Source organism: Lonchura striata, chromosome 6 (genome assembly GCF_050655825.1).
Source record: "Lonchura striata isolate lonStrDom1 chromosome 6, ASM5065582v1, whole genome shotgun sequence".
NCBI classification, from domain to species: domain Eukaryota; kingdom Metazoa; phylum Chordata; class Aves; order Passeriformes; family Estrildidae; genus Lonchura; species Lonchura striata.
Window position 1 is genome coordinate 39,805,001 of NC_140708.1, and position 15,079 is coordinate 39,820,079.

General features: G+C 46.9%; 1 protein-coding gene across 3 annotated transcripts in view; it reads left to right on the forward strand.

The window, feature by feature from the left end:
- Positions 1 to 13,349, forward strand: part of MGMT (O-6-methylguanine-DNA methyltransferase) — a 137,773-nt gene extending 124,424 nt beyond the window's left edge. For 2 of the 3 annotated variants that reach the window (XM_085583008.1, XM_077784490.2), the window contains exons 5-6: positions 5,428 to 5,567; positions 12,186 to 13,349. In XM_085583008.1, coding sequence (XP_085439134.1) covers positions 5,428 to 5,567; positions 12,186 to 12,389 — 344 coding nt within the window. In that variant the 3' untranslated portion in view covers positions 12,390 to 13,349. Of the gene's footprint in view, positions 1 to 5,427; positions 5,568 to 9,575; positions 12,160 to 12,185 lie in introns of those variants that run through there. The other variant, XM_085583007.1, reaches the window with a different exon arrangement.
- Positions 13,350 to 15,079: the final 1,730 nt, after the last annotated feature.

Below are 15,079 nucleotides of genomic sequence, written 5' to 3' on the forward strand. Positions count from 1 at the left end.
CAAACTGATGTCGCAGAAAAATAAATTGATTTTATGCCTCTCCCCATCCCCTCTGCAGCACAAACCTTGGCTGCCACAGTTTGTTGGCTGGGAAGGGACTGGTATTTCCTCTGTCTCTTCATGCAGAGCATTTGTTCTCCTCGCCTGGAGCAGTGGCAGCTGAGGAAAATCAGGTGGCTCCTTGATGGAACCACAGCAGTGCTGCTCAGAGCCTCACAAAGCACCTGCCAGGGGTGCTGGGACACCCAGCAGGGACTTGGCCACTGCTCTGCAATTCCTGCATCCACAGCCTCCCAAACCCGAGCCCAGCCTGGCTAGGGGTGTCCTGGCTTTCCAAGTCTGGCCTGAACTCAGCTGAGATGGAGCTGCTGCTGCTGAAGGAGTCGTGGTTTGAATAAAGCCTGGTTTGGGTTTGGGTTTGGAGGTTTGGAAGTGGGAATCTGGGGAGTTCCAAGGGCCACTGCTGAGCGTCCAGCTGCTCATTTCCATCAGCTCTAAAATTCCACCTGCTCCTGCAAGTTGTACTAAACTGCTCGTGAGGTATTGTGTAAAAAAATGGGTCAGAATATCCGTTTTTGCTCAAGTTACACACCCCCTGACTTCCAGGGAGTTTAACTGCAGAAATACTGCTGGATGAGCTCCAGGGAGAGTTCCTCGCTTCTAAGGATAGAATTTGGCCCCACAACCTGCTCAGAAATCTGAAGGGAGCTGTGTGTAAAACTGTGTTAAAGCAGGGATCAGGAACAGCTCCCGCTAATTGGGTTTTAATGTAGCTCACACCCAGTGTGAGCCAGCCTGAACGTTCAAGGTGTTAAAAGGAAGCCTTTTGGTCCATTTTTCACTGAAGTGGTGCAGAAAGACAGCAAGTTTCTACATTATAGTCATGTTTCTGTGTTATTATATCATGTTTTGCAAACATGCATCCACAGGCAATACATAAAATCTTAATAGAAATGCCTGATATTTGATGGAATCCCAGCCTGGTTTGGGCTGGAAGGGACCTCAAAGCCCATGCAGTGCCACCCCTGCCATGGGTTGACACCTTCCACTGTCCCAGGCTGCTCCAAAGCTGTCCTACCTTGTTTGGACACCTCCAGGGATGGGGCAGCCTCATAAAAAGAGCAAAACATTTGAATTAAACAATTATCTCTTCACATATCACTTGCTAGGTCAGTCTGTGGTAGGGTGACAGGTTCAACATGGCTTTAATAATAAAGAAGCCTGAAAACTGCTAAAAATCTGCTGTCTTGCTTGGATGGATGGTTTACATCATTTATTGTCAGGACAAGTTCTGCAGTGTGAGTGTGAACCTGTTCTTCCCAGGTCCAAGAGCCAGATGGAGTTTTGGGGCTCAGGTGGGAGCTGCTGCTGCAGGGGGAACTGCTGGTTTTTGGGAAGATTTGGGTATTTTTCAACTGTTGTGCTTGAAAGTTTTGGGTTGTTTTGCTTTTGGGTTTGTTTTTTTTGTTTGTTTGTTTTTTGTTAGGGTTTTTTTTGGTTTTTTTGCTAATAGAAATAACAGTGAGAACCAATGAGTGAAAAAAAAACACCAAGAAAAGTTGTCTGTGTAGTACCCCAGGCAGGCTGTGAAAAAGCTGCCGAGGAGGAGCAAGTGTTTATAACTGTCTTTGCATTTGCAAAACTCTGGGGGGAAAAACAAACAAACAAAAAGAAAAGCAGGGAAAAAAAAAAAAAACACAAAAATAAACCAGCACAACAAACAAAAACTAACATTCCCAGCAATCAGGGTTGAGGGGAAGGAAAAATCAGTCTGTCTTTAATTCCTCTTAATCAAAGAGAATAAAAAGGGTGGAAAATCAGGCTGTGGGGTTTTTTGAAGGTGAGATACAGGGGCACAGGAAGGGACTGACACTGGTCCTTCTGGTCTTTCCTCATCCATCCCAAATCCTGAGGGACTGAGCCCCTCACCAACCCCAAAAATCCTTGTTAGAAATTAGATAAAACATATATATATATGGGTAAATAATATATAATAGATACTATTTAGTGTAAGGTGTCCCTGCTTATGGCAAGGGGGTGGAATAAAGTGATTTTTAAGGTCTCTTCCAACCTAGACCGTTACATAATTCCATGATTATTAGTTTGAAGTGTATGATTTTTCTTCTTTGGACCAATTCCCACCTTCAGTTCCACTGTTAAAAGTTACAATACAGCTGGTGTTCAAGTAAAATTGATTTTCTCTCCATTATCCCCATGGATTTAACATGTTTGTGTGGAGAATTAAGGCCCAGTGGGCTGGTAGGAGGGACCTATGAGCATTTAGGCATTAAAAGAGGTTCAGGTTAATTTACCTGAAAATATTCTTCCCTGTGATTGGATGGTGTCGAGTTTTATCTTCTTTTTTTCTTCAGAGAGGTCCCAATCCTAATTGGTGTCCTCCTCACACAGGACCACCACTAATGTCAATTCTTCACTTTTGCTTCTGCCAAGGTCGGGATTAAATGTGTGAGAGGGAATTTCTTGTTGGGACTCAGGTGTTTATCAGTTCTTGTCTCTGTCACAGTCTCACAAACCCTGAGTTCTGCAGCACTTCAACAAACTAAAAATGGACCCCATCTCTCTCTACAAGGCTTTTTAAGGAGAAACTGTCCAATTAAGAAATGGCACCTCAATTATTTTTACTTTTAACTTAATAACCAACTACCTGTGGTCTGCAATGTGGACTTTTCATCCAATTACACAAAACCACCCAAACCCATGGAGAAGAAGGTGAAGATGAAAAAGGACCAACCACTGGCCTAAAACTTCCATCTTGCTTTATATATATTGCTATATTCTAAACCCTTAAACTCTAGGTTTCCCACCCAGTGATATCACACACTTCTACCCAAACTCCACCCCCACAATCCCAGTTCTGCCATTCCATTTTGGAAGCTGCTCCACGGCCCCAGGTCAATGCAGAGTTCTCCTGGGGGTCAGTGCCTGGCAGCACAGAAAGTCTGGAATTCTCAGCAGCCAGGGCTCCAACAGGATGGAATTCCCAGTCCAGGCTGGGCCCTGGGATGGTGGAAGGTGTCCCTGGTGGTCAGGGGCTCTCCTGGTCACCTGGAGAGGTTTTTTGCTGGTCCCACGTGCAGGTGGGGGCACAGCAAGGACAAAACCTCGTGGTGCTCCTGCTGATCAGCCTCGCCAGGACATGGAGTTCTCATGGAGCCAGAGAATTCCTGTGTGTTTGTTTTCATGTGGGGATTTCTCAGCACTTTATATTGATATTTACAGGGTAAAACGTTGGCACACCGTGACAATTGGGCAGAGTTCAGGCACCTGATCTGGGCAGGTTGTGCTCACAGGCACTCACAACTGCAGACAGTTCAATAACAGGATTTGGCACTGCCTCTTCGAGCTGCTTAAACTAATTAATGCCTTTGCTCCCCGCAGGATGAAATTGAGTTTTCAGCTACATTTCCAAAATGATGTGCCTGATCGCTAAATATTTCGTTCTTTTGAACTCTTCACAAGTGTTTTATGTGGGAGCAGAGGCATGGGTTTCTCCCATGAAAAATGCCCAGTGGAGAATCTGTGCCCCTGTGTGTGAGAGGAGGATCATCTGCCAGCCTGTCCTCGGGAATTTGGGCATCCCTTGGGGCTGTGCTGGTGCTGGGGCTCTGCAGCTGCCCCTTCCTCTCCCAGCTGCTCCGTGTCCTGGTGCACTTTGCTCCATTTTCTCCCTGGTTCCAACAGGTTCCCAAAAAGTTTCAGGTGCGTCCCACCCCAGCCTGCCAAAACTGAGGGTAAAAACGGAATTTTCAGGACTGGGTGTTGGTCATTTAAAAGATGCCATGGGGCAGTGACTCCCCAAGACCCCTGAGCAGGGGGGTTATAGCTAATCCTGCCAGATGAAAAAGGTTAGGAAAATAATAAGGACCAGCTTGATCTGAAATAAACCTTTCTGAAGGAATCACAGTAAACAAAATCTGTTTGCCTAAGGAAACCCTTGTAGCAATCAGCCAGTAACACAACTGCTTGTGCTAATGAACCCAAAGCTGTTAATGTGGTTTCTTCAGTTAAATTGATTCATGAATTTTGAAGAGAACATTATCTAATGAATTTTCTTTGAATAGAAAGCAATTAAAAGGACAAATCAGTCTGATTAACCCCAAAGTCACCCTACTGCCACAAATGGTGTACAGTTTGAAATTATATCATAAAAAACTAGAGCAGATTTGCTATCTCTTTGCCCTCTACTAATCCATGTAAATTAATGAACAACAAAGTTAATTTCTTTGATGACCCTTTTCTCGTATCACCTGGATTATGCTGATGTTTAATTTGCTTAATGTTATAATAAAGACTAAACAGATTTTTTTCAATGAAGTGATTATCATTCCCTTCAGTTAAGAAGTGATTTTTATTATTTAACACACACATAACGCTGTATGGGTTTGCTTTAAGAACAAAATCACTTTTCTTTACCTTCTTATGGAAGGTAATCAATGTCTTTTTTGACAACTAAAGAAAGAAAACATTTTTAATCAGTTTGTTTCTTTGCCAGAGTGGGAGGTTGAGTCTCTCAGCTGGGGGAAGGAGTCTCTTCTCCTTTTTTTTCCTCTTTTTTTCCCCTTTTTCAGTCACCAGCTCACTCCTCTCAGTAAGTTATCCAAGAGTTGGCTCTTCAGAACTTTTCCAAGTGCCTTGGAGGAGCAAGAGGCGTTCAACCCAACTCACATCCAAACAGGACTATCCCTTTTCCTTCCTTGAACAATCCTGGGCTGGGTAGCACCCTGAGATGCCAAAAAAAGCCTCTCCTAATGCATATGCTTGTTCATTATTTCAGCAATTGGAACACTTAAAGCAATTTGCTGCCGAATTAAAATTAAAATAACGGCCGATACATTATATTTTTTTTTTTCCCCTGTATCATTAAGGATGTGCAGGACATTCAAGGTCACAGCTAGTCCTTACACTTGGCAGTGTGTGCAGTAGCTCGGGGGTCCCCACTATAAAATGCAGGCAGGCAGGGTAATTTGGAGTTTGCTGGCTCTAGGGCGTCTCTGCCACGTCCCAGCTGAAGTTGGAAATTAGCTGGAGATGCCAGGCCTTTGTCAGATAGGTACAGCCACTTATTCCATCCCTTTTAATTTGACTCTATGCTAATTTATACTCCACCAATTTAATGGGAAAAGCCACATTGTGCGAGCTAACAGGATAATTGTACTCGAAGCAAATTAAAAACATAGGAAAATCAAAGCCTTAAATCCTTTTTTTATAGTGATCAGTTAGTCCAAGCGTTGTCTCCAATAATCATGAATTTAAATGTAGTCATACAGGGCACCAGAACAGGACAGTGCACGGGGCTGCTCCATTTAAATTACAAAACTGCCACTGAGTCTTGCTTTACGTTGGGTTTTTTGACTGTTCCGCCCTCATTTCTCCATCCAAGCCGCGCTCTCTCCCTCTGCCTTGCAGATTCCTTCACCAGGCAGGTGCTGTGGACCCTGCTGAAGGATGTCAAGTTTGGGGAGGCAGTTTCCTACAAGCAGCTGGCAGATCTTGCTGGCAACAGCCGGGCAGCCCGAGCCGTGGGGGGAGCCATGAGGAGCAACCCGGTGAGTCCACGGCACCTGCCAGCCCTGAGCTGCTGGGGATGCTGGGTTTAGAGAGCTCTGCAGGCTAAATGTCATCAGGTTAAATTTATCTGCTCTGAAAACCGGTCTGCCATGAGGAGGAAGGTCAGTAAGTGGTTCTAATCAGCAATAATGCACAGCCTGGTTTAGTGTGATTGATGCCCCGCCGTTTGTGGGGTTGGGTTGGGAGGAGAGACACTTCTGTTACTCGCCAGGCTCTGCACAGTTTGTTTTCTCAAACTTCCTTACGTATTTTTAGGTTGAGGAAGTCTTTTATCTTCCACATGGACTTAAGTTGGCAGATTGTGAGTGCTTTTGGTTGTGTTAAAAACATCCAAAAGCCATCCACTCTGGCATAAATACAATTCTGAATACAAGGCCAGCAGCACCCTGGGATAGTGGAAGGTGTCCCTGCCCATGGCAGGGGCGGGAATGGGATGAGTTTAAGGTCCCTTCCAACCCAAACCAGGCTGGGATTTGGGAGGTGAGTTGCCTGAATTTGAAACAGATGAGGGGAGCAGCACTCTAGGCTAGGCATATGGATTTGGGGAAAAAATGTTGTTATGCTGAGTGATCTGTGTGTGTTTTCCCTTTTCTTTGGGTGTAGCTTTTGGGTGTGTTTGTGCACCTGAGTCCCTGGGGCTGCTGTGTGAAGCTGCTGTGGGGTTCAGTGGGTGCTGTGTGGGTTGGGATCAGCCCCATCCTGGAGGCTCTGGGGGCTCAGCTGGGTGTGCCTGCACGGCTCGAGGGGCAGTTCCACCCCTAAACCCACCCAGCCACGGCACCCCAGAACAATTCAGCTTGGAAGGGACCTAAAAGCCCATCTCATTCCACAGCTCCCCAGGGGCAGCACCCAGCCAGGGAGACCCTCACAGTTCCACGTGGGGCTCAGCTTTGAGCCCACCCTGTCTCTTGCAGCATCCCTCAGCTGTGCCTGTGAAGCAGCTCCTATCAGCAGTGTTTTGTCAATACCCCGCATTGTACTTGACAATACAAACTATTTTAATATGATGGAATGCTTTCCAATATAATCTGGTGTACATTAAGATAAGGCAATCCAATGCAAACCTACAGGAAACAGTTCTCAAAGAATAACAATCCAGTGTTGTGCAAAAGGAGATGTAATTGCCATCGCCTAGAAATGTACCCAGCTTTGCCCTCAGGCTGCAGTGGAGCAGCAGCATCCAAAGTAGCAGTAACAGCAGGTTGTGGTGTGAAAATTCCTGCTTTTTCCCCTGTGAGGAAGGATGAAAATAGTTCTGAAAATATACAGCAAAGCTCCTGCAATTTTTTTAAATGGGGTCCTAGTTATTATTGCCATTTCCCAGCCCATACTGTGGCTGCAGTGGTTTCTGTCCCCAGCAGAAAATTTTTAAGCTATGGTTATAGATAATAATGTATAGCTGTAGGGAAAAAGAGCTGTATTAATATAATACCACCTCAATATTTCATCATAGAAAGCTGATGATTAAAAAAAAAAAAAAATCAGTGCTGTAATGAGAGTCCTGCCCATCTCAAACCACAATTTTGCCACTGCTCATCTCCTGGAGGTAATCTGAAATTCCATCCATATTCCACATGCAAAAACACACACACACACACATCATCCTTTTGCACCTGAGTGTGAGCAACTGTTCACTGCTCCTGGTATTTCCCCCAGAAATGTCTCTGTGGTCCTTTGCCTGTGAGCTATCGTGTGCAGGCTGGCTGTGTGCAATGCACACGGATTTTATGCATGAGGTGAAAGATAAAGATAAAATGTGGCACTGCAAAAAAAACCCCTCACCTTTGTTATTTCTGTGTGTAAAGCCGTCAACTCTTGTGAAAACAGATTTTCTGACCCAATTTGCAACTCCACATTGCAGCCTCATAGAAATCTGATTAAAGCAAATACTGAGAGGACCAGTGTGAAAAAACACAGGAGGTCAGAGATTGCTGGTAAAGGTTTAAACTCTCAGTCTAAACCCCAAACCCATCCCTGGAAGTGCCCGAGGCTTAGATGGGGCTAGGAGCAACCTGGTGTGGTGGAGGATAATTTGTGATAACCTCATTTAGTGAGGATGGTAGTACGAGGAAATACTTTGAAATAACCCTGAGCTGGGCATCACATTGTCCCCCAAGCACTTGGATAAACTCACAACCTCACCTTTCTCCACCAGATACCTGCATGTTTCTCCCTCCTATGAGTCAAGGCTTGGTCTTCAATTTGGGTAGAGCTCATTCCACAGGTTCCCCTCACAGATGGGATGCTGCACGGAATTCCTGGGCTGACCTGCAGCTTCATGAGAAGGTGGAAGAGGTGGCAGCAGCAGCTGCCTCAGTTCATGCCCAGGAGAGGTGGGGATGGCTCACCTTTCACAGGAGAGACTTCCCAGAGTTTGCTGTGGTGCACACGGCTTGCAAGGGCTGTGGTCCTCAAAGGGAACCCATAAAGTTCAATTAAAAATCTCATTAGACTGGTAGAGGAGGATCAAAAAGAAATCACAGAAGCTCATGGGAGATGGAGAATGTTGGGCTGATTAGTCCAAGGCCATCCCAAATGAGTGCTCTGTGCCTTAAATAAGACATCTGCATGGGTCTGATCAGTCAGAGCTGCCTGCACTGGGTTTGTGCCCTGCCCAGCTGTGCTGGTCCTTGGGCTCACCCCAGCCAGGGGCACAGCCTGACCCTGGTTCCAGGCTGTCCAAAATCAAGGATATTGCACCAACCCATCCTGAATCACAGACTGAGCACTGAGCTAAATCAGGGATAGTCAGCCAAAATGTTTGAGCTAAATCATGGATATTCAACCAAAATGTTTGAGTTAAATCATGGATATTCAGCCAAAATGTTTGAGCTAAATCACAGATATTTAACCAAAATGTTTGAGCTAAATCATGGATATTTAACCAAAATGTTTGAGTTAAATCATGGATATTCAACCAAAATGTTTGAGTTAAATCACGGATATTCAACCAAAATGTCTGAGTTAAATCATGGATATTTAACCAAGATGTTTAAGCTAAATCATGGATATTCAACCAAAATGTTTGAGCTAAATAACAGATATTCAACCAAAATGTCTGAGTTAAATCATGGATATTTAACCAAAATGTTTAAGCTAAATCACGGATATTCAGCCAAAATGTTTTGAACACTGGGGGAGCAGCTGTGTGCTGTGAGAAAATTGTGATGGGTGGAGCTGAAACACATCAAGGTACCTGTGTGTTCATCCACTGAAGTAGGGAATGTTCTGAGCTGGAAGGGAAACAGAGATCTTCCAGTCCAGCCCGGGGCCCTGCACACACACCCCAAAAATCCCACTGAGAGCATTGTCCAAAGGCTCCTGGAGCTCTGGCAGCCTCGGGCTGTGCCCATTCCCTGGGGAGCCTGGGCAGTGCCAGCACCTTCTGGGGAAGAAGGTGAAGTATTTTCCTACTGTTTTCATTCCCAATACCTTTGCTTCCTTTGGTGGCCAGTGGTAAGCTGAGAGCCACGCTGGGTCACATCACAGGATTTGTTTCTGCTGGGGAAGAGGTGCAGAAAAAGCAGGTGGAAAGATCCCTGCCAGCCCAAGCCAGTCTGGGATTCTGTGACGTGAGCAAGGCACATGTTTTTTGCTGAGTGTGTCCCAGTGTGATCCCTCAGCCAGGCAGACTCAGCAGCTCTCCAGCCACACCATGGGACAGTTCCCTCAAACTGAGCACTGGGAACAACCAGGATTTCCTAAAAGAACTTCAGACTGATCCATCCTGTGGGCAGGGAGTTTCCTCCCCACCTTTTTTTCCCCAAAAAAAAACGCATTCTGGAGGAGTTGGTTCATTCACAGATCGCCAGGAGCATTAATGACCAGCCCAGCCTTGTTCTGCCACTCACCCAGATGGCTGTTGATAAAGATTTAGCATCATGTTCCGAGTGTCAGGGCTGTCAGTAGTGCTGAACCATTTGACCAGAAGAAAAAACGCACGGGGAGCTATTGATTACAGCTTCTCAGTGTCACTTGTTCACCAGGATTTAGGTATTGATGAGGCTGCGAGTGAAAACAAGCTCTTTCCCTTGTGGGCCTCTACCCAGAAGAACAAAAGCGAAGTTGGAGAAAATATTCAGCTGGTGCCCGAATCAGAGGGACTCCGGCATCGATCCAAAGGCTCCTTCATATTATTTTTTTGTTGGAGACAAATCTCTGGGTTTGGAAGTTTTATAGCGTTTGAGGTAGGGGCTGTGTGTGTGATGGATTCGTGGAGGAGAGGAATTAGATTTCACAGCATGAAGATTTCAGCGGTGCTATAATATTATGAGCTGCTTGGTTATTGATAAAAATTACATTAAATGTAGCTGAGGCATTAAAGCTCCAGACTAGGGTAGTTCTCCCTCTAAAATGTCCTTAGGGCCCTAATAAATTTTAGCAGGTTTAATTATTTTAGTAGGCTGAACGTTGTCACCACAATTAAGCCAAACTGAAGCAATATTCAATATTTTTAAATTACAGCTGGTATGGTCTTTGTACCACTTCTCCATCCAGGGCTGTGGAGGGTGACGGATGGGTGCTTGTGTTGGGACAATCTCAGCGTGGAATTCTTTGTTTTGGCCATGGAAAAAGTGGCATTAATTTCATACCTCCTCTGTCTGCTTGGTGGTGACAGCTCAGCCACATTTCCCTGTGCTGTGAGCAGGTCCTGCACCCACCCAGGGATCATCCAAGACCCCACATCTGTAAATAAAGTCCTTTTTTTTCTTCTTCTCCACCAAGATTTATAGCCCTGCCACCAAAATCTGCTACTTTACTGTGTGTATTTTTAAAGAATTGCAAATGAACCTCAGAGATGTTTTCCAGTGTATTATTATGGCTTTGTCACTCAAGCCAAGCCTCCTGCAGTAACTGTGGGGAGTGTAAAGGCAGAGAAACCCCAAACCAGAAAAACACTTGCAAAAAAACCCCAATTTCTTTGAAGAAGTCATAAACCTACTGTGGGATGTCCTGGCATGGAGCAAAGCTTTTATTGGTACTCACTGCAGATGTCACAGATGGATTAATCACTTTGCCACCTCCAAATAAAGCAGATATTGGAGGCATTTTTTTATTTAAACCCTGATCAACAATAAGCACCTGTGTGTATTCTCATTTAATGTGGGCTGAGATTAAGATTTTCAATTTCAGGCAATGAAATTAGTTAAGTAAACTGAAAGAACACCCCCCAAAAAACCCTTCTCAATTTATGGTCTGGGACGTAGCTGTTCAGCTACTTTGGGGCTTGTGTATCCCAGGCTCAAATATACCACAACTGTATGATTAAATGGCATTAAAATAAGTGAGGGTAAAGTGTGCGATTTGTCTGTGTGTCTACACAGAAATAAATTGCAATTTTTGACTTGAGACACCCAGGGTTGTGAGAACTGCCCTTTTGGGTGAGTGATTGTTGTCCCAGCTCCACCATTGCAATGCCATTACTATGCAGTTACCAAAACACACCCGTGATTACAGATGATGTATTGCAGTTTTTATGGTGTGTACTTCAGCTATGATAATCACCTGTAATAAAAAATAAAAAAAAAAAAAACATGTTTATGCTCTCCTCTGCATTATCAGTCCATTATGTAACTCCTGGCATTGATTTTGCAGAATCTGTGTGGTGTGGTTATAAATGACAGGGAGTAGAAGGCAGAGAGGGAAAAAAAAAAGAGTTCTTAAAGTTGGTTAGGTCGGAATCAAACTTCTCGTGTTGGAGGTTTTAAAAATTCACAACCCATTTTGGATTGACTTGCTGCTAAATAATAAATAGTGCCTTGGTCTTCCAGAGAATTTCTGCAAGGTGCACATGGAGGTGCTACAGCAGGAAGAGGATCTGCTGGGGAGCCCAGGCTCTGGGATCCCTTCTCAATAATCTATATTTTCACATAAATCTTCTATTCCTGGAAGGATCATGGCATCTCAGAATGGGTTTAGTGGGAAGGAACCTTAAAATTCATCCCATCCCACCCCTGCCGTGGCAGGGACCCCTCCCACTGTCCCAGCTGCTCCAGCCCCAGTGTCCAGCCTGGCCTTGGCACTGCCAGGGATCCAGGGGCAGCCACAGCTGCTCTGGGCACCTGTGCCAGGGCCTGCCAAGGAACAAATCCATCCCAGTGTCCAATTTAAATAGTTCTTCATGTGCACTTTGGGTCTGTGAGGCTTCACTCCCCACCCTGGGCACGGAGGGCTCAGCTGGCGCAGGGCAGCAGGACCTGGTGCTGCAGGGAAGATTTTATATATGGGATTTAATATCTCAGGTTTACCCTTTTAAAGACTTTACATCATTTTTATGTATTAAAATTCCTGCCCATGCCCGTTATTTCCTGAGCACCGGGGTGGTCTCCAGGGATGTTGATGGGCTCTGTTTGTGCTGTGCCAGCAGCGTGGCTGCCCCCGTGTCCCTGCAAGCCCGGTGCCACATGGCTGCTGGCTTTCAGAGCTCTGCATTCCCAGACTCACGGAATCACAGCATCCTCCAGGCTGGGAAGGACCAAACCCATGGAGCCCAGCCTGTGGCACATCCCCGCCAGGGCACGGAGAGCCACGTCCCGCCGTTCCCGCTCGCCTCGGCCTCACCCTTCTCTCCTGCTGGGTTTTGGGGTGTTTTGCAGATCCCCATCCTCATCCCGTGCCACAGGGTGATCCGCAGCAGCGGGGCCAGCGGGAACTACGGCGGGGGCCGGCGGATGAAGGAGTGGCTGCTGTCCCACGAGAAGCTGCAGAAGGAGAAGCTGGCGCTAAGCAGCCACGGCTCCCTGGCTCGTAACGAGCTCTCAGAGCACCCAGCAGAATCCAGGGAAATGGTAAATATTTGAGTGACACATAAATATAATGCAACATCCAAAGTGAAATGCGTGGTGGCACCACTATATTAAAAAAGCGGGATGCGTCCTGGGGGAGGCAGCTCGGCTGCCCTTTCTTGTTTTTACATTTTACAGCAGAATGACTACAGCGATCCGGGCCTGTTGTGCATGGGTTTTGTTCCCATCTCCAGCCCTGTTTTGTTCTATTTTTAATGTCCATTAAAGCAGGGATAAGGGAGTGGGAGGGACGTGGCAAATGTGAGGTGGAAGCTTCTCCCTGAGGAGGCGTCCGGCTCGCGGCGAGTGGCCCAGGCTGGCACGCTGGGCCCTGCCCAGCTCCCCCTCCCCATTTTGGGGCAGAAAATGGAGTTTTACCTGCACAAGGGTTCAGGGGGCACAGTGAGATCTGTGCAAAAGCAGACAGCTGTTGAATTCCTTACTCCTGCCTTTTCTTTTTTGGATGGAGACATGGGAATAATTTTTTTTTTTTTTTTTTTTTTGCGTAGAGAAGGGGAAGTGATGTTGCCACAAATTGTATATTTTGGATAAGCAGTTTGATTAGCCAAACTTGGCGAAATACTGAAAAGCTCATCATAGTTGCTTCTTTATCAGCAGCACATTCCTTTATCACTTGAGTTTTCCTTCAGATTTCCATGTTTCTCTGTTATCCAAAGCTTTATTTCCTGTAGCCTCTCCATTGGAAGGATTCAAGAGACATTAAAGTTAAATTTTGAGGTGGTTTTAGCAGGGTTCTCTGCAAGTACGAGCCAGCAGAAGCTGAAATTTCCAGTATGGGAATCGTAAATTGTAACGTGGAAATACTGATTTTTTTATGTGTTTTATCATATTTTCATGGATGTCTCGTTAGAAAGGCCATTGCTGCCCCCCAAAAATGATTGTGTGGCAATGCGTTAGTTAATCCAGGATTATTGATACCTCGGAATTACTTCAATAAAAAAACTGCTTTGCATGTGCAAGTGTCCTTGGGTCTGTTTATAAATAAAGCACAGGGTGTGATATATGGGGAAAATAAACTATACCCCACTGTACAATATAAAGCTGTATTTTTATCAAGGGTTTCTCGTGGCGATATAAACCACAGAATCAAAGCTCAAGTGGTTTGTACGTGTCACCAGAACCCCGAGATAAAAATACGGCCTTATAATATGTACAGTTTGGGTGTATTTTATTATTTTTTTATATCTCTAATACATGCTGCCACCAAAAGCAGGCGGCAGCAAATGTCAACTTTAACCTTTCCCACATTTGCATCCCTCAGTGGGGTTTTTTTCAGGTTTTGGGGCTTTTTCAGGGATGTGACTTTGTTTTCCTGGGGATGGGGAGTGCTGGGATTGGTGATGCCTTTCCCAAGAAAACAGCCAACTTTGGGAGGGAAATCCTGTTCTGGGGAGGCAGGGATGGACGAGGGGATGGGCAGGGACAGGCACGGGGGACAGGACAGGGCTGGACAGGGCAGGGATAGGCACGGGACTAGAAGGGACAGACAGGAAAAGGGACAGGGACAGGGACAGGGACAGGGACAGGGACAGGGACGGGGACGGGGACGGGGATGGGGATGGGGACGGGGACGGGGATGGGGATGGGGATGGGGATGGGGATGGGGATGGGGATGGGGATGGGCAGGGACAGTCAGGGATGGGGAGGGACAAGTGGAGGTGGACAGGGACATAGACAGAGACAGTCAGGAACAGATCTAAGGTCAAGGACAGGGACAGGGAGGGATGGACAAGGGGACAGGGACAGGGACAGGGACAGGGACAGACAGGGACAGGGCTAAAGATGGGGACAGAGCTGGGAACAGAGCCAGGGACAGGGATAGACAGGGACAAAGAAAGGGACAGGGACAGGGACACAAGGACAGGGACAGGGACAGGGCTAAGGACAGGGGCAGAGACAGACAGGGACAGGGACAGGGACACAAGGACAGGGACACAAGGACAGAGACAGGGACACAGGGACAGGGCTAAGGACAGGGGCAGGGACAGACAGGGACAGGAACAGGAACAGGGACAGGGACAGGGACACAAGGACAGGGACACAAGGACAGAGACAGGGACACAGGACAGACAGATACAGGGACAGTCGGGGACAGGGACAGGGACACAAGGACAGGGACAGGGACAGGGACAGGGACACAGGGACAGGGACACAGGGACAGGGACATGAGGACAGGGACAGGGACACAGGGACAGGAACAGGAACAGGGACAGGGACAACGACAGGGACACGGGGACAGGGACATGAGGACAGGGACAGGGACACAAGGACAGGGACAGGGACAGGGACACAGGGACAGGGACACAGGGACAGGGACATGAGGACAGGGACAGGGACACAGGGACAGGAACAGGAACAGGGACAGGGACAACGACAGGGACACGGGGACAGGGACATGAGGACAGGGACAGGGACACAGGGACAGGGACAGGGACAGGGACAACGACAGGGACACAGGGACAGGGACACAGGGACAGGGACATGAGGACAGGGACATGAGGACAGGGACAGGGACAGGGACACAGGGACAGGGACACGGGGACAGGGACATGAGGACAGGGACATGAGGACAGGGACAGGGACAGGGACACAGGGACAGGGACACGGGGACAGGGACACAGGGACAGGGACATGAGGACAGGGACAGGGGCAGGGACACAGGAACAGGGACAGGGACAACGACA